Raw genomic sequence first — 19,319 nt, forward strand, 5'->3', positions numbered from 1 at the left:
CAATTATTCAGTGCATTATAGCATGGCCTAATTCTTTTACCCCTGTTTAAAAATATTTTAAAATGCCAGGTGAACAATGTAAAATTCTAAGATTAATGTCACAACCAGTGACTTCATCCTAAACTTGGGATTTTAGAATATACAGGAAGCCAAGGAGTTCCTACAAGTACGTCTAAATTGTTATAGTACAGTTTCCCTTAAGGATTCTGAGGGAGATTCAGGTGGTAAATATAAGCCAGCTGATATTCAGTATGATTCTTCCTTGGAATGCATTATACTTTTATTTATACATAAGCTGCAGCATCTGCCAGCCAAAAAACAAGTTTAAAAGATTAGTGAAAGCACTGTTTTCTGAATAGCTGACTCGAGGCCTTATGCTTTATAAAGCACAGTCATCCCTGTGGATTTAGCTTTTATTCAAAGAACGTTGAGTTATCTGAAAAGAGGATGAAGAGTCTTCCTACCATGTTAGAGAAGGGTCCCACAAAGCAATTTCTTACTGAAACAACTTTTTACCTCTTTTGACTCCATTTAGCATAATTAGATGGTGGAACTTCCAACATGAGTTTAGTTCATTTCAAAAATAATAAAAAATTTGCATATGACTTGCTCCATTGTTAGGTAGAAGACCATATTCTAGAAACATAGCTGGATATACCTACCTCAAAGTACTAGCCAACTAAGTATTAGGAAGACTGAAGAATCACTTTTCCCCCCTATTTTTTGCTTATTTGTTAGTTTGTTTTGTTTCATTTCTTTTTTCTACTTCTTGCCTATATACTCATCTGATGCATACAAATGGAGGGAAACTGTTATATATTTTATCATGCATAGTTTATGGTGAGGAATAAACTAGCACAAACTCCTAAAGAACAGAAGCAGTTGCCTATGATCATAATATTTAACATTTACTGAGATCTAATCTCAAAATCGGTGCTTTGATAAATCTAATTCAACAAACTTGTTTTTTATCTAATTTTTCAAATAATCCCTGTGAGTAGAGAAGTTCTACTTGATAAGTATTTTATAAACTGAGGAAGAAAACATCTATATTAAGTTGGAATGTATGAGTGGTAAACTTGAGTATCAACACAACTCACTTGACACTCAGCCAAACTCTCAACTATGCAATACACTTACAGGCATATTGTGTGCAGTAAGCATTTGAAAAATCTTAAAATGAACCCTGTTAGCTGAATACATGAAAGTGAAGAAGAATCCAGCAAGACTAAAAAGAGACTGAACTTAAGTCAATATTTCTTTGTGGAAAGAAAGGAAAGCAATCATATTTCAAATTATATAGAACCCTGTGGTCTTTCCTTTAATGTCTATTAGCCTTGTTATACCTGATCAGAAACCAGCTCTTAGCTTTATAGGACCATTAATTTAGTAAACATATGGTTATATGGAAATTGTGGTAAACTCTTTCAAATTGTAATGCGTACTATGTGTACATTGAATAACTTTTTTCCATTTGCATTTGTAATATACAAAGAAAAATATTAGAAAATATGATAAGTATCACCACAGTAAGTAATGGTATTCACAATTATTTTTCCCAAATAGTTAGCAATGGTGATAAACCTTATTTCTTCATTTTATATTTAGGCTGTATTAACTTCTCTTTTAAATTTTTATTTTAAAAATACATAAGAGCATGAATTTTACATATTAATATTGTTGTGTACTGTTTTGTATGTGTATATATTGCCTATTGTTTTGATTAATTTCCAGAAACACTTCTAATTATCTTTACTGTGAATTTTTAAAATCCTTGATTTTTAAAGTACACACTGTTTTCTTATTTTTGTAATATCTCTACTGTGGAAATTGCACATCAGAATATACCTGTCTTTTAGGACATGATCAATCCTGCTTATCCTTTCTCCATCCCCTATGGTCTATTGCCTCTGAAAATCATCATGATTCCTTCAGTGTCTATGACCTCAATGTTTTGCCTCAACATATGACTTCAATCATGTAGTACCTGTGTATACTTCCCTTACTTACATCAATTTCCCCCATCCATATTATCTTTTAATGACTAATGTCATTCTGTTTATAACTATGTATCATTCTGTTTTATTTGTGTAGCTATTTTCTCTCTCCATATTTGATGGGCACATTGAATCTTTTGATTCTTAGAAATAGTACTGCCTTGAACATGAAATACAGACATCTTTTAACATTTCTTTTATATGTTTTTTTCAGCTTGTGGTTGGCCACATTTGCATGCAAGTTTAACTGTGTTCCTTTAACCAGCATAATGAAGTCTAAATGACTTCAACTTGAATCCATAATTTAAAACACTCAGATATCAGTAGGACTGCCTAGAATACATAGGTAGCCATAATGCCATTATGAAAAATGCAAGGATGACACTAAAGCCACGCTAAATAGACATGTTTTAAAATTTCAATTATCATTCAAGTTATTTAATACAATTTATCTTCTTTCATAACAAATTTGATGCTCTTAGTTTACCATTTTTAACAAAACAGACATGATGAATACAAGGATGTTTTGGGATTGGTGTGGATGGATTAATTTGATATGCAAAGTCACTCTTGGGAGTCATTGTGATATCTCACTACAAAAAGGCACTTGGTTCCGAGTCTGATGGTCATAGTTCCATCTCTGGGTCACACACATGGAAGCAAAGAACTAGATACCACAGTTTATCTTCTGTCCACCATATACCTAATTGAGTTCATGCAAACACTAATACAGATACAAAAGCACATAAAATAAATGAATAAAAATTAAATAATAAAGTTCTGTTAAATGGTATCAGTAGTGAAGATGTCAATAAAATATATAAAGAATGGTATTTCATTATAATTTTTCTAATTAATATGTTAAATCTGTAGGCATGTAGTCCAGTTTCTAAATGAAGATTTTAAAGGAGCCATTAGAAAATGTTTTAATTATGATGTAAACAAAATGGTAGATTTTAGGAATTGGTTATCTTGGCCAAGTATTTAATCTATTTGAAAGTGTTTTTTTTTTTCATTAGAGGAAAGGAAAACTGTGGCTGGGATGTATTTTATAACAGAAGAATGTATTTTCAATAAAAATAATAAAAAAATAAAAAATAGAAATAAAAATGTGGTTAAAAACTTAAGTGGCATGGGCATATATGGTAAAGATTTAATAAATAATTATATAATACAATATTATAATTGGACATTAAGGACACACATAATATGAACTCATTTATACTGTATTATACTTTACAAAGGAATTTTCAAAATAATAGTAGTACACTTGTACCCAGCAATGGCAGAATTCATGACTAGGTAACTAGTCTCCATAGCAAATTTTCTTGATTGCATTTGTTCATTATGTAAGGAAACGTGGATTTGATGTTTGTCTGTATGTGAGCACTTAATGCCCACAAGATGCCTATCTAAAGTGAATCCTGCACACACCCCTGTTTTCCTAAACATTATTTTAATTTCCTCTTTCTAGATAATCCTAAAGAGACAACTCGTGTGTCTGTTTTTGTGAGGATTTTGGATGTTAATGACAATGCTCCACAATTTGCTGTATTTTATGACACATTTGTGTGTGAAAATGCCAGGCCAGGACAGGTAAGCAATTGTATAACTCCAATCAGGATGCTTTTTCTTGTGTATAAAGTATGTTTTTGTCAAGATCTTGGAAAAGTTGACACAGAGATAGGAACACTTATTTACATTCTCATTAAAAGTTTAGAAAGTGGTTGATGTTAATAAAGCTGAAAATATTTTAAAAGTCAGAATTCCCAATTCCTTTGCAAAGTTGAAATGCAAGAAAATAACAGTGAGACCTTAATCGACAATAATATAATTATAATCATATAATAATATAGATATTGGTTGTCCCAGAAAAGTTGAGATGGTGGGAACTAGCATTAAATTTTAACCCTTTCAGAATCAAGAACATGTACCAGAATCCGCTCTGTGCCATTGGCTCTATATTAGTAATTGTTTTGAGAAATGGAGGATGACATTAGTACTGTTTTTATTTTTTATTTACTTCTTTGTATATTTATTTGCTTATTTATTTAATTTGGGTTTTTCAAGGCAGTGTTTCTCTCTGTAACAGTCCTAGTCTATCCTGGGGCTCACTTTGTAGGCCATGCTGACAACAAACTCACAGATATCCTCCTACCTCTGCCTCCCCAGTGCTTTGATGCATGCACTGCCATGCCCTGAATAGTACAGTTTTTATGGTTAGAGCTTGGACCCTAACAGCTCCAGCTATGTGGATGCTCCCACCCATTCTAAACAAATCAAATAGGTGTGTAAGAGAGAAAAGCAGAGAAACAACTTTTATTCAGCGTAGCCATATTGGAAGAAAGAATAAGATGGGCCAATGATGACCAACTGGTCCATCTTTGAAGTCCTAGAATGAGGTTTTGGTTAAACAAATCTCATGGAATATTTATAACAAAGCAGTACTGTTCAAGAGTGTCCTTGCCCATCATTTCCACTACATTTTCTCAGTTCTAGTGTCTCCTGTGAGGTGGTCTGTTTGGTTGTCCAAATTATATGAACTCTATCCTAGAGACAAGGTTATCCAGTATCTAGCACCAGCTTCAGCCTTTTCTTCTACAGCCTGAGAGTCCTGGGAAATTCCCAATTTCTTGGGGATTTTTGGTTCAATAGTCTAACGGAGTAGGTGGAGGACACAAACATCTCCTTGGAATATCTTCATTGATGCAGGGTTGTGACAGTGAGATTCTGGAAATGCAAAGACAAGTGCACAGACGCACCAAAACATGCTGTATGTGTTGAGTTGTATACGAACATGTTTTGAAGGACGGTGGCCAAGTTCGCTGTTATATATTGCCTGTGATTTTCCTCAGTGTGGCAACACATAAGATGCTTAATGGCTTCATTTTTGTCCTTTGAAGCATTCTCTCTACATCAACTGTGTTTGGAATTATTTAAATCATTTTCTCAGTGGACTCATTTTGTTGTTTGAAAAGCTCCAGCATATATGGCTGAAAGCAATGCTGTTAATTGGCTTGAGTGCTATCTTCACAGAGGAAGTTGCATATTATAAATAATAATTGGGAATCAAAAGCATTTTATTAGAGATAGAGAAGCCATTGAGAGACTGTGTCATGTTTTGACATCATTTAATGCTTTTATAAACATCAGTGTCATTGCTACATTTTTATGCAAATTGCATTGTCGAATAACTCAAGATTCTCTTGTGAATATTCTAACGAGAATTCAATAGCTTGTCTATTGTTTGAAAGGGTAAAATTACTGCAATTCGGCTTATTTTTTTTTACTTCTAATGTTATGTAAATGTTTATTTCTGAATACTTAAATAACATAGGTGCTTTTAACTTTCTTAATGAAGCAGTGTCTGCCCTAAAAATACCATTCCAGTCAGTCCTTGGCCTACAGGTTCAGCATGATTTAAGTTAAAATCTTTTCTGTAAGTAATAAATTATCCACTTTGCTGCTACTGTATGCATTGCTCTCTCCATGGTTATTCAATTTGAGTTTTCAAGAGATATTTTTCTGACCAGTTGAGGCATAAATGCTGATATACTGATATATTAAAAAAATTCAAAATAGAGAATGGTGCCTATTTCTTGGTGCTTTCTCTCTTGTTCATTGTAGCTAACACACAAATGCTTCAAGATTTTATGGATATTTCAAAAATAGTTCATGGAGGGAAATAATGAAATATTTGCTTTGTCTTGACAACCTTAATATGAAGAATATGAATAATTCATCTCTAACTGGACACATACGTACATATGTCCAAATGAATACTTTTTGTTCAGACTAGGTTGTTTTAGTCTGATTGCATAAGAAATGCTTTTGTTTGAACACAGAATTTAGGTATGAAATTTTTAGTGGAATATGTTGGTATGTGTCAGTGTTTCCAGCATTTGGGAAACTGAGACAGGGGCACCAGTAGTTCAAAGTTTCCCCATCTAAGTAATGTTCTCAAGGACAGGCTGAACTACAAATTATTTCTCAAAAATCAAAATCATGTAGGAAGTAGGAGGGCAGCAGATTCAGAATCTAAAGTTATGGCATCCAAATAAGACAAAGTAGTTATTCACTAAACTTCCTCACTATAAGCCCTGGATGAAATGCACTTGCTAATTACATCTCCTCAGATCCTAGGAAACTTGAGTGTTGGTACTTCTGGATAGACTTGAGCTATTTATTGAGTACTTAATCCAAACAGAAGCCCTGTAATTTACGTGTTTTTTAAGTAACACTTAGATCTACAGCATGGGGTATAATCCCACTCATTTGCTGTGTGGACAAATTGGTGAGTCAGAAATAAAACTGTGAGCTGCCACATGTTCCTTTACATCTCCTTCCCTTGATCTTGTCAGTTCCTTGATTTAAGAAAGAGGCATTTCCTTTAGGAAGGATGAAATTTGTCACTGATATGAAACTAATTGGCTTCTACTATGCCTAAATTGGGATGCTAAACTCAAGTACCCTTCATAAAGGAAAGGCTTTAGAAGTGAGGCAGAGAGCTAGCTCTTTTAGTATCCATTTTTCTCACTCATGTCCTCACTTTTAGCTGGTTTGTATGTTTCCATGCTCAAGGAAGCAAATGAGCATTAACATCTCAAAGAATCTTAGTGAAGGAGTCTCCCAGGAAAAGTGATGCTCAAAGTTACTCTTCAATACCTATGGATGTTATCAAACAAAATTATAAACTAACATTATATATCAAGTCAAGTGTCAGCCCAGGATTTATCAGACCCAAAATATACATCGTATGTTATCCAAAGAGCTGTGTTCAGGTACATCTTTTACAATACGGATTGGTGTGTTTGGCAAGAACAAAGGAAAGTTTTCAGCAAAAAGTACTTGTCTTCTCACAGAAAAAGTTAAGTACTTTCAAATGTAATCACTGCTTTTCTTTCTTTGTGCATCTAAGAATCTACACAACATCCCACCCACACTTCATTTTCTTAGGATCATTCAAACAGCCTTGAAGTTGTAGCATGTGAAAATACAAGTCAGCGATTTTACTCCTTAGGACTGTGTTTGTCCTTCACATACTAGGAATAAATATTCAAGAGCACTCTTGTTTTGTTTTTCTTTTTGTAGCATTAAGATGAATAAAATAGTGAGTCCTTGGTGAACCAGAAGAAATCTAATTTTATTTTGTTCATGAACTTGTGTTCTAGAATGGTAGAGACACACAGCTCACTGTGTCATTTCATTTATTGTTTTCTTTAGTACTAGAGTGATCTTTCCATAACACAGTGGTTCAGTTAACCATTAATCATAAATTCATTGTTGCCACAATCTTTAATCAGTATAAATATTTCATTTGAAGGTACCAGGTACATTTCATGATTTCCTATACACACATAAAAAATATGGACATTTGGTCCTCAAAAATAGGTTATTTTGTTCTATAAAAAATAGAACTTTAATTTGAAAACAGTTATGAATATTTCTTTGAGATCTTATATTTATTTGAAGAACCATTAGTTCTACTTTTATATTGCATATATATAGCAATATAAAAGTAAAATTATATATAATATATATATATATATATATATATATACATGTCTCTGACATTAATCATAGTGACTAAGAATTTCCGCTGGTCTTTCTTCTTCTGTTATTTCATTTTGATGTTTATTTCTTCTTCAATACACCAATGAATTTTGGTGAATTTTAAAGGGAAAAATTTCAAAACATGATTGAAAAGGAGAGTTAAGCATAAAGAAACAGATGAATTTTAAGGACATCCTGCCTGTTACCATTATTTGTACATTTCTGTCTTAAGTGTATTCAAGTGTCTGCTCTACATTTTATTCTATTATAATTTGTTTCTCTTTATTCTTATAATAAATATTTAGTCATCCATGATTTAATACTGTTTTACAATAATTTCAACCCTTAAATGGTTATTCTTGTTCATTTATTCTAGAAAATAGTATATTACATTCTGTAGTTTAATTAAATTTCTTGAATTGCTTTGAAATAAATAATTAGAATTATAATAAGTAGGATATTTTTACTATTATTGCTATAACATGTTTTGAAAGGAAAGTAATTTAATATAATGTGATCATAATTTGTTCTGTTCCTAATCATTTTCATAATAGTTTAAGCTTGAAATTCCTTGTTAAATCAACAAAAGCTCAAGAAATTTTTTTTTACCAAATATGCATACAATATTGTGCTAATGCTTTAAAAGTATATTCTTCTATGAATAGGTTTGAATGCTTATATCAGCACTAACAAATGAAAGCTTTTGATGTTTTCTTAAAATTAATTTATTAAAATGTTATGTATATTACTGGAAAATAATCAAGAAAACTGCCACATATGTAGTTAAGACTTATCTAAACTTGTCTAAAGCAAGATAAGATATGGTGACAAGGTTCTATGATTTCAACTACAAAGGCAGGAAATTTCTTTTTTAATATATTTGTTTATTTTAAAGTGTGTGTATGTGTGTGTCTACATGCCACATGTGATTCAGTGATCATAGAGTCAGAAGGGGAATGTCATATCCCTTGGAGCTGGAATTGCAGGTGTTGGTGAGCTGCCCAATGTGTCTTCTGTGAACTGGACAGTGGTACTCTGAATGAGCAGCAAGTGATCTTAATCATTGAGCCATCTCTCCAGCCCCCTACATAGTTGCTTAAAATATTTGTTCCTTTTAGTGAAAGTTGATCATTATAATAGCCATTCCTCTACTGTATGGATATATTCAATCTTAAACTATATTTGTAAACAATATGGGTAGTCCTTTTCTTTTTTTTGGGGGGGTGGGAGTTTTCTCTGTATTGTTTTGGAGCATGTCCTGTAACTGGCTCCGAAGACCAGGCTGGCCTTGAACTCACAGAGATCTGCCTGTTTCTATCTCCCTAGTGCTGGGATTAAAGGCATGCACCACAAGCACCTGGATCAATCCTTTTTAATTAAAATATTTGTTTTGGAAAAAATCATGTATTACCTATAAAATATCTATTTCTTTGTCTTTGTTGTTTTTGTTGTTGTTTGTTTGTTTTGAGAAGATCCTGGTTGTCCTGGAACTCTCATTGTAGACCAGGCTGGCCTCAAAACTCTCATAGTTTCACCTGCTTCTGCCTCCTGAGTGCTAGAATTAAAGTCGTGGGCTAGCTTTTCCAGGTCTAAAATTTATATTTCATTTTAATATTTTCATAGTTCTTTTGGCAAAGCAAAAACCTACCCGACATTAGGTTTCTATGTTTGGATGAACTCTTTTAGATCATTGCTTTAGTTTATTTCAAATAACCCAATTACAGCAAGTACTTCCGTAAAAGTGTTTGAAAAACTCAAAGAATGTCACGTGGCCTTTTGAAAAACATTAGTCAAGAGTTCATAAAAGCAATGTAATCATTAAAAGTTGAGTTTACTGAAATATATGTGTGAGGATCAAAATCAAATTTAATTTTAAAAGATTTGTTGTACCTTCCTTTTATTTTTGAGATTGTAAATCTAACCACATCTTCTTCCCTGCATCCTTTTCTTTCTTATGAACTCTCACATATATCCTTTCTTGTTCTTTCTAAAGTTCATGGATGGCCTCATATTACACTAATTATCACTACCTACATCTGTGTGTGCACCTGCCCAGTCTGTAAATGCTATTTGTAGTATGCAAAATGACATATATGGTCCCTGTTCTACTCTCAGAGATGTGATGGCTGTAATATTCTCTTCCCTGCAGCTGATACAGACTATAAGTGCAGTTGACAAAGATGATCCCTTAGGTGGACAGAAGTTTTTCTTCAGTTTGGCTGCTGTTAATCCTAACTTCACAGTACAGGATAATGAAGGTCATTTTTTGAAATCTTTTCATATGTAATATGACATAAATGGGAGTTTGCCCCAAAATAATTATTGCAGTATAACAATTCATTTAGATGCTTCATATCAACTTAATAATGTAAGCTTAAAAACCTGTTCATCTCCATGTTTAGTAATGCCATGCTATAATATCTTGTTTGAAGTTATTTACTCTCCTAAACTGAAAAAGAACAAAACAAAAAATAAAAGTATGGATGTTCAGTGAAATATTAAATTTTGAAATGATTAGAAGAGCTGCAAATAATCAGTTAACATTGTAAGCCTAATTGAACATGAATGGCTGTAGGAAAGAAAGAGTCTGTGCATCTATTTCACAAACTTTGATGGACATAATGATAGATTTCCTGGAGACAGGCATAAAAGAAGATAGTTTGGAAGGACAAAAAAAATACAAATTTTATATCTCTGAATTTTTTGTTCTCATAAAAGGCAGAAAGCATTTTCCATAAACACTGTGGAAAATGACTATGATTTTTAAAATATTGATAAATTTGTTTCATGAGAACTGTACCACTGTTGACCAGACACATGCCCACATGAGTTTGTGTGTATGTTTGTTATTTGGACTCATTGATATTTAATAGATTTCAAGACAAATAATGACATCAGCTTATGTTGGTAGAAGTTATATTTGCCTTACTGTGGCTGCCGATGTATTTCAAATAAATCTTGTAACCACACTGGCAAATATATAGTACTTTCTTCACAGTGTCTGAGAAGTGTTACCAAGGCCAATGGCTCTATTTCCTCAAGTGGTTTTCAAGTGCCATAAAAGAGCTTAAGACATTGGATCATTTTACATCACACTAGCTACTCACCAAGAGATTTCATCCAGTGTAATGTTCAATTAAGTGAGTCCAGATGCGTGCTTTCACTAAACCTTAAGTTTTGAAATGTCCGTATTTTCTGTCATTCTAGACACATAGAATAATTGGATTAGAAAAGAGGATCACAGACTTGGCATTGGATACACAGAATGTCAAGCTGTGTCTGAATTTCATATGAACACCACGCAGTACAATTTCAATTTGCTGAACCTGGCAACCTGAACACAGGCTTCCGATTGCAACTGTCTGAAGTGAATCCTTAGTACTGAACTTACACTACCTGTTTCTGGGTTTATTTAATTTTGATTATTTTCCTATGATGCTAGTCACCGCATGTTAAAAGTGAGGTAGATTAGGATTGCTTCTGTGATAGCACTGCTTTCAAAGGTCCCTGAGAAACCACTTACGGTTCACCTTAGTCAATTTTTGACATGGATTATGATTTTGCTATGCCGAAAAAATTATTAAATCTATATAAATTGCTCAAAGCAAGGAATAAATTTACACAAATATCAACCTGAAGAGTTCACTGAGTTGTATTCCATTTAAATTGGTGGAATATCTTATCTACTCCTATATATGTCATTGTTTTCTGTTTGGGGTAAAGGTTTAAAGGAATTAGAATTATATACAAATGAACTAAAGGATACACTTTTGTGAATGTTTCCTCATATTTACCCACATGTTCTTCTTAAATATCTTATTTAAGGATACTAATCCTTTAAAATTACTCTATTTCTGTGGTAAGCCAAATATGTCACAATTTTAAAATCTAATCATTTCATAGAATTTAAAGCATAAGAACTACTTTAAAATAAAAATTCATTTTGATTCTTAATTGTGACAAAATTATTACAAAATTAAGATTTAAAATTGCCTAAAAGACACGTAGAAAAGAAGGGTCTACAAATGCCCATATGGTTGAAAATTTTTAACTTAGACAGTAATATTTGATAGGTACATTTTCACATTGCTCATATATTTCTATTATTTGAAACTTCTGTTTTCCTAACATAGTTAACATCTCTCTATTAATGTAGAAAGAATTTAATCTATATTAAGCCACTGAACCAGTAACCAATTGTCACTTTCTTTTTCTGTACTGTTTGTTTCACTTAACAACTGATTGATTGTTGTTTCTATATGGCCTTGCAGTCAGCCCTTTGAGAATCAAGACTACATTCATTTGACAAAAATAATGGAATAGAAACTAACACACTCAGTGGCCTTTAAAAGAAGAAACTCCATTTTCCTTCACCCACAACTAACATTGAGGAAAAGTGGATTACTTATCAGATTAGGGAAAAGTTCACTAGCAGAGTAACAGGCAATTGGATGGAAAACTTCATTAAAATTCTACATTTTTTGAAGTGTTATTTGGTACTCCACAACAGTGACAGCAAGTTTCTCATTAATCATATTCATATATACATATACATGTATATGCATATACATGTGTTTTTATATACAGTATATACAATGTCTTATACTTTTAAAGTATGGAAGCAGTGTTCAGAAATAATATTTGCTAACATTGTGTTACATATTTTAATCTCTTGACAACTTTATTGATTTATGTGCTTACACTGTGCTATATCATATTCCTTTATAATTATTAGATGGAAACATATTTTGTCATATGAAAGTACACTTTCAGACATGCGTTAATTTAAATAATTAAAAGCATTATTTTATTTGATTAAAAACTTATTTTTAAACCCCTAGAACATTTATAACCAGTATAGATGTCAGAGATGAGTTCTTATGGTGACCATTATGGAACAATCATTTGAAACCTAATCACCAATACAGTCTGAGCATAGAGCTATAATCAGTAATCTCAGTAATTGGGAGTGTTAGCATGGAATTGATCTCAGTCAAGTCCAGCCAGTGCCACACAGCAAGATCCTTGCTCAAAATAAGTGAATAAATGGATAGTAATACATGGTACTTGGTTCTCTGTATTTTCTAGCATACCTGACTTAGTTTGAATTGCATTATGCATATTGAATAGGAAAAACCATAGTTTAAATAAACTGATGATTATTTTTATTCAAAACTATGTCTCAGCCTAGATACATGTGGGAGGGCCTAGGCCCTGACCCAAATGATGTGACAGACATTGGTGATCCCCCATGGAGGGTCTCACCTCCCCAGGGAGTGGATGGGAGGTGGGTTGGGGTAGTTGGTGGGGGACAAGAGAGGATGGGAAGAAAAGGGAACTGAGATTGATAAGTAAAACAAGATTGCTTCTAATTTAAATAAAAAATTACAAAAACAAAATAAAAATAGCAGCAACAAACCACTTTTACTGCTGCAAATTGTAACACTTTGTAATTTATTTTAGATAACACTGCCAGAATTTTAACCAGAAAAAACGGCTTCAACCGACACGAAATCAGCACCTATCTATTGCCTGTGGTGATATCTGATAATGACTACCCAATTCAGAGCAGCACTGGCACTCTGACCATCCGGGTGTGTGCCTGCGACAGCCAAGGCAACATGCAGTCCTGCAGTGCAGAAGCACTGCTTCTCCCTGCTGGCCTCAGCACTGGAGCCTTGATAGCAATTCTCCTCTGCATCATAATTCTGCTGGGTAAGAAGTGTTAGAGAACTTCCATCAGAGTCTATCATATCCTTTGGGATGGGGCCTAGGCCCATCCCTGTGTGTCTTGGCTCAGGGAGTATCCCTTTATGTGGAATGGGCTCCCAAAGTGCATACCTATGCTAGGGGTAAGTACTGAACTACTACAGGAGGCCCCATGGATTTCCAAGGTCTCCTCACTGAAATCCAGGTTCATGTGTCTGGATCAGGCCTCACACTTCCTGGGGAGAAGAAAGGATATGTGATAGGGAGGGTTTTAATTGGGGGGTGGTAGGGGAGGAGAGGAGGGAGAGGGAACTGGGATTGACATGTAAAACAATCTTATTTCTAATTCAAATAAAAAAATCTGAAAAAAAGAAGTGTTAGAGAATGGGGATGCCTTCCAAGATGACTAATTAAGTCTGTTGTTGACTAAGAAAGGTTATCTTCCAAACACACCACCCCTCGAGTTTAAAGGTTCATGCCAGTAAACTGGGAGACACTATTAACAAAGAAGCATGTTATCCCATCAGAACAGAAAATGATTAGTCTCTATGGTAATAGAAGTCTCGGGACTCTGTCTGTGGGAATTACTTTCACATATACATAAAAATACGTACCAAAAATTCTTTTGTGACATCATACTAAATGAAATAAAAGCAATAATGGTTACACAAGCCTTCACCCACAACCTGCAGGCTATCTCCAATTGCTGACAAAGGAAACATTTATTTTCTCCAACAGAGTCAGCCTTGGGGGTACAAATCACCACAATGCAGAGCAGGCCCCAGCCTAGTAGTCATGGCCAATACAAAAAGAACTCAGTGGGGATTTTTAAGATTTTCTTGTCTCAATGCTTTTTCAGAGCCTTTTTTCTTCTTTTCTCCTTACAGGTTTTTTAGTTATTGTATATGATTTCTGATTTTTGATGAGTTCCCTATGTGTGCAAATCCCTGTGTCTCTGAGTCTTTGTCATCGTCATCGCTTTCTTTCTTTCTTTTTTTTTTTTTTTTACTGTTTATTTTGTTCAAATCCAGTTTTTGTTTCTTAGTTACTTAGATGTCTGTCTGTTTTCTAATGAGAGAAAGTGTGTGGGTTCAGGTGGGTAGGGAGGTGAGAAGGATCTGTGAAGAGTAGGGGAAGGAGAAGGATATTCAGAATTAGTGTGTGAAAATATTTATTTTTAGCAAAAGGGAAAAAAATTAAAAAGCAATAATTGTTAATAGCAATTTATTAACTATCTATCTACTGTTTATCAGTGTACCAAACACTTTACCACAAAAGGTTTTTCTTGATTAACAAACAATACACACACACACACACACACACACACACACACACACACACACACACACAAACCGGTAAAAGCTACGGAAGTTACCTTCACTCAGGATGGAGCTGGAAATCAGAAGTGCTGTCAGCATCTTTAAAGACAGGGCTCCTCAAGCAGAGGCCCTCCCAGAATGGGGCTTGCACGGAGCACGAGTGGGTCGTGGATATCAGGGCACCAGATATTAAAAAAATAAAAGGAGCTTGGGATAAAGATACCCATACAAAAAGTAGACATTGTAGTTAAGGAATAATCTGTATTGTTTTTAAAATGAGTCAGAAACACCTTATTAGCCTCCACAGATAATCCCTTTTCAGCCTCTGAACAAAACTGCAAAATTAACTCCAAATTCTGGCCTCTCATGCAAGTTATAAACACCTTCCCACCCTTGTGCTTGAGCTCTGGATAGTCTGTTTGGGCATGAAGTTCTAACGAATCTTCTTGTCTTTGTTTAAGTTATAGTAGTCCTCTTTGCAGCTCTGAAAAGGCAACGCAAGACAGAGCCTCTGATCTTATCCAAAGAGGACATCAGAGACAACATCGTGAGCTATAACGATGAAGGTGGTGGAGAGGAGGACACTCAGGCCTTTGATATCGGTACCCTGAGGAATCCTGCAGCTATTGAGGAGAAAAAGCTCCGGAGAGATATAATTCCTGAAACGTTATTTATACCTCGGAGGACTCCTACAGTCCCAGATAACACAGATGTCCGGGATTTCATTAACGAGCGGCTCAAAGAGCATGACCTGGATCCCACAGCGCCTCCCTACGACTCACTGGCTACCTATGCATATGAAGGAAACGACTCGATTGCTGAATCTCTGAGCTCCTTAGAATCAGGTACCACTGAAGGAGACCAAAACTACGATTACCTCCGAGAATGGGGACCTCGATTTAATAAACTAGCAGAAATGTATGGTGGTGGTGAGAGCGACAAAGACGCTTAGCCAGGCATCTGAGTTCTGCTCAAGAAGAGAAAGTAACTTTGCGGATATTGTCTCCACTTCACAATATTTGATATTCAGGAGAATTTCTTCCTGCCACTCAGCACAAGTTTTCCACTTATTTCTTAATTTGTTCATTAATTATATTAATTCTTTCCTGTAGGATGTCTCATGGAATATATACGACATTTTATTTAATCACTTCCAAGAGCCAAAGCTATGGAAATTCAATGTTGCCCATCATAGTAAATAAAAGAAACTTGATCAGGATAGTTCTCCCTTAAGCAACCTCACGAACAAGCCGCTTCTGTTAAATACTCGTCTTGCCCTTGCAAATGAAGCTTTGAAAAGGCAAAGAAAACACTTAAGATATATCCTGTCCTGTACATTAATTAAAAAAAAATGTACACGTGTTGTTGTAGGTGTGATATGCAGCCTGGTATACATGCATTTGTGCAATTTCATTTCATCAAATTCTATCTGCTAATGTTTTATATTTATATTTTTGTATTTATTTTTTAAAAAAATAAACCAGTTTTTACAACTACTTTGTCTCTAGCTTATCTTTTTCTTAGGAGCAAATTCTTTCACCATAAACTAAACATCTTGTTACAAAATCAAATTAAATACATGAGAAGAAAAACATGTTATAAGCAATGCTGAAAGCCTTGACCAAGCTGATATCACAGGTAAGCACTGCTCTTTTGCAATAAATCATTACACTGTGATATGTGCAAACTTTCCTACTAAAAGCATCTGTCAATTATAAACCACTTATAATTTATCATTCAAAAAAGTTACAAGAATGGTGCTCTAACCCCTATGTTGCAGAGTCAATCACACTCAAATTTAAATCATTACCATTCTTGATTCCTGTGCTAAATACACTGGTTGTACAGCGTTTTCATCTCACCCATATTTACTAAAATAGTATCTAGAATAATAAAACGTCTTCTCCTTTTAGGATGACATTTGTGCTATTGAGGTTTATAGGCAATATGAGTTCAGGCAGTTCTCAGGCTGGAATAGTCGTTGAGTGGAATTATATTTACCTCCCATGGTGACTTTGAAAACCCCTAGTAATGACAGTAATAACACTGAGTATCCCATTAAGATGCAGTTTCACAATTATGTCAGCTCTCAGAGATGCATCATACATTGTTGTAACAAAGTCTTTTTGTGTAAGAAGAATGACTTAATAGAAAGCAAAAGAACAAGCTGAAAAACATACCTTAAAGTGGTGGCAATAGATCATCTAACGTTCCTGAGAATCCTGGAGGTGAGAGCAATGATACTACTTGTTGCTCAAGTACTACCCCGTGATTCATTTGTAAATGGAATACTTTATTAGTGGATACAGAAGTCACAAACCCCGCTGAGTACATTGTAAACAATACCAAAGATTCATGTGCTAATTAGTTAGGAAAATGATATATGAGCTGAGTAGGTCTGTGTGCTATGTTGATATATCCTTAATTCAGAACTAATTGTTTCAATCTGGTTGAATAGTTTTTTTTTTTTTTTTTTTCCCTAACTTCCAGGCTGAAAGGGTCCATACCACTCTACCCACCGATGGTTCAGTTTGTCTAATAGTCTGATTATGAAAGAGAGACAACCCATGAGACCCAATTAAAATCTCAGCCAAGTAGTGCTCAGGACACATCAGGCTGGATATTAACACTTAGTTTGACAGAACCCATTAATGTATATGATATGTTGGCTTCCGGAAAATGTTTAAGACAGAAAACCCTTTCCCTTTGTGCTGCCCTGAAATGAATAAAATGCTGTTTCCTGGAGAAGTTGGTCATTAAAAGCAGAATATGTTGACAAGAGAAAAGAAAAACAAAGGTCTCTGAACATTTCAAGTTGGTCATAATTTAAAATAAAGTTTCTGTTGGAATTATTCCTACTTTTCCACACAAGTAGTTCCTGTGTCAGTCTTAGATATTGACAATGTAATTCTTATGTCAATAATGCAATTCTTATGTGAAGCCTTTTAATTATCTTCATTCAGAAATGTCAAGTGACACTTAGTTGTTCTGACATTTACTTAATCATTTATTGTCTTAAAAAACAGAATTGTGACAGTGATCTTTAACATAACTCAAACTAGCTTCAGAAATGTTCTTCAGTAGGACTGGTGGGCAGGCTTATTTGACAATTGTGGAGAAATTGGTCAGTAGCAGATGGCCAATGTTGTTATTAATGAAGATGGTATGATAAAATTATTTCTTGGTAGCCATGAAATTCAAAACATAAGTTATAACAAACTATTTCTAGTTTCTCGCTCACCTTCTGGTATTGTGCTTACCCAATGGAATAACCAGTACATAGTTTATTACAACATTAGTGTTCTGTGTTGTTGGGCCTACTGTCTCTCAAAATATTATTGTTGTAATTGAAGCAATGTAGGTTTTTCATTTATTCCTCCATATATATATATATATATATATATATATATCTTCAATATAAATTGTTTATTGAACATCTATTATAAAAGTCAAGGAATGTTCTGACACCCAGAGATGTAATAAATTATATATAATTCTTCTATTTATAACTGTGTATTTCTTTTACTAATAAAGTTAAAAGATGAGGAAACCTATGTTGTAATGAAAACCACTGAGTTTATAATAAACTAGTTCTTATGAATCACTTTCCTGGGAACAGAATCAGTCTGTTCTCTTTTTTCCATGATTTATAGTAATTAGAAATTTTGAATTGAGTTCTGAACTTCAAAGCATTAGAAATGCTATCCAAGTATTGTTTCTACTTGCAGTAAAGTATCAAAGGTTATGTAATTACAAATTCATAGGCTTAGATTGAAATTTCTCTCTCTCTCTCTCTCTCTCTCTCTCTCTCTCTCTCTCTCTCAAACACACACATATATGGGAATATAAGCACACACATAAAATGTTACAGAACTTCAAGAATATTGGGCATGTACTGATGGGTTAATCAACATATACCATGACTCATTTGATGTCTAGGGTTTTTCAAAGTAGAAGTTGCTAGTATTAGAATTCTTATATTTTAATATATCAATGTATCTACATAAGTTTCTAGATATAATTTATTTCTACATTATGTGCACACGTATGTCTGTTAGCTATGACTATGATAAACTGATTCCATAACACATCCAAGAATATCATATGTTTTAGAGTTTATAAGTAGATAAAAAAAATCTAAGGTGTATGTGTGTTCTTATCTATAATTTATCCATTTAAAAATGTCATCTAAGCATACACAGGTAGCTGAGTCACTTCCTATAATCCTGTTTATACTATAAGAACTTGTATCTTCATACCAAAAGCAAAATAGGGAATCTTCACAATCACTTATAGCTGAATCATTTTTGTGAATTACAGTTATATCTCATTCATTTTAAGAGTAAAATGAAACAAAGTTTATTAATTTTCAAAGGATCCTGAAAAGGTGGAATAAGTGTTGGCCTTTCTCCTGGAAAATCATATACAACAACTGTTACATATATGTAGTAAATATGAAAAAAACAGTGTATAAAATGATAACAGAGGAATACAACTAATGGAAAATGGCATACTCTGTTAATTAAATAATGGTTTTGCTTTCTCTTTAGTAATCCTTCAGTACACAATACCTACCTATTTTGTGGTAGTCATTCACAAACTTATCTTTCACCATAAAAACTACCTTATTGTAAAATGCATGTGTCCAAAATAGAATTGAATCTCATTTAATTGTATCACCATTCTTACCAGTGTCTGCCACCATTCTTCCAATTGGCCTACTCACCAGTAGTAAGTGCAC

The 19,319-nt window shown here is 33.8% G+C and overlaps 1 protein-coding gene across 2 annotated transcripts in view; it reads left to right on the forward strand.

The window, feature by feature from the left end:
- Positions 1-15,530, forward strand: part of LOC100768913 (cadherin-10) — a 115,895-nt gene extending 100,365 nt beyond the window's left edge. The window contains exons 8-11 of one of the 2 annotated variants that reach the window (XM_035439149.1): positions 3,472-3,593; positions 9,700-9,808; positions 13,014-13,265; positions 15,040-15,530. In XM_035439149.1, coding sequence (XP_035295040.1) covers positions 3,472-3,593; positions 9,700-9,808; positions 13,014-13,265; positions 15,040-15,530 — 974 coding nt within the window. The remainder of the gene's footprint in view (positions 1-3,471; positions 3,594-9,699; positions 9,809-13,013; positions 13,266-15,039) is intronic. The other variant, XM_035439150.1, reaches the window with a different exon arrangement.
- The last annotated feature ends 3,789 nt before the right edge of the window (positions 15,531-19,319 follow it).

The sequence above is a fragment of the Cricetulus griseus genome, chromosome 2, assembly GCF_003668045.3.
Source record: "Cricetulus griseus strain 17A/GY chromosome 2, alternate assembly CriGri-PICRH-1.0, whole genome shotgun sequence".
Taxonomy (NCBI): domain Eukaryota; kingdom Metazoa; phylum Chordata; class Mammalia; order Rodentia; family Cricetidae; genus Cricetulus; species Cricetulus griseus.